Here is a 232-nt window from a genome sequence, read left to right as displayed (position 1 = left end):
AAAACACACACACACAGGAAAATAACACTAAAACAATTAAACAGAAAAACAATTAAACAGGAAAAACAACTAAAACAATTAAACAGCAAATTAAGCTCCTATGCAAATTAACAGCAGCGTCCTCCTCCGTTCGCAGGTCAGGAGCCATGGCGCTGAGGGTGACGGTGATTCTGGCGTCTGCTCTCCTTCTGCAACCTGCCGCGTCCTTCACACATATAGGTAAGGTATAAGA

General features: G+C 42.7%; 1 protein-coding gene across 1 annotated transcript in view; it reads left to right on the top strand.

The window, feature by feature from the left end:
• Positions 1-232, top strand: part of LOC119585825 — a gene marked incomplete in the record, with an annotated part of 115,457 nt that overhangs the window by 88,610 nt on the left and 26,615 nt on the right. Inside the window, 1 exon segment of the mRNA XM_037934550.1 lies at positions 137-219. Coding sequence (XP_037790478.1) covers positions 147-219 — 73 coding nt within the window.

This window comes from Penaeus monodon, chromosome 20 (assembly GCF_015228065.2).
Source record: "Penaeus monodon isolate SGIC_2016 chromosome 20, NSTDA_Pmon_1, whole genome shotgun sequence".
Lineage (NCBI taxonomy): Eukaryota > Metazoa > Arthropoda > Malacostraca > Decapoda > Penaeidae > Penaeus > Penaeus monodon.
Note: the sequence above shows the minus strand (reverse complement) of the source record. Positions and strands in the feature narration are given on the sequence as shown.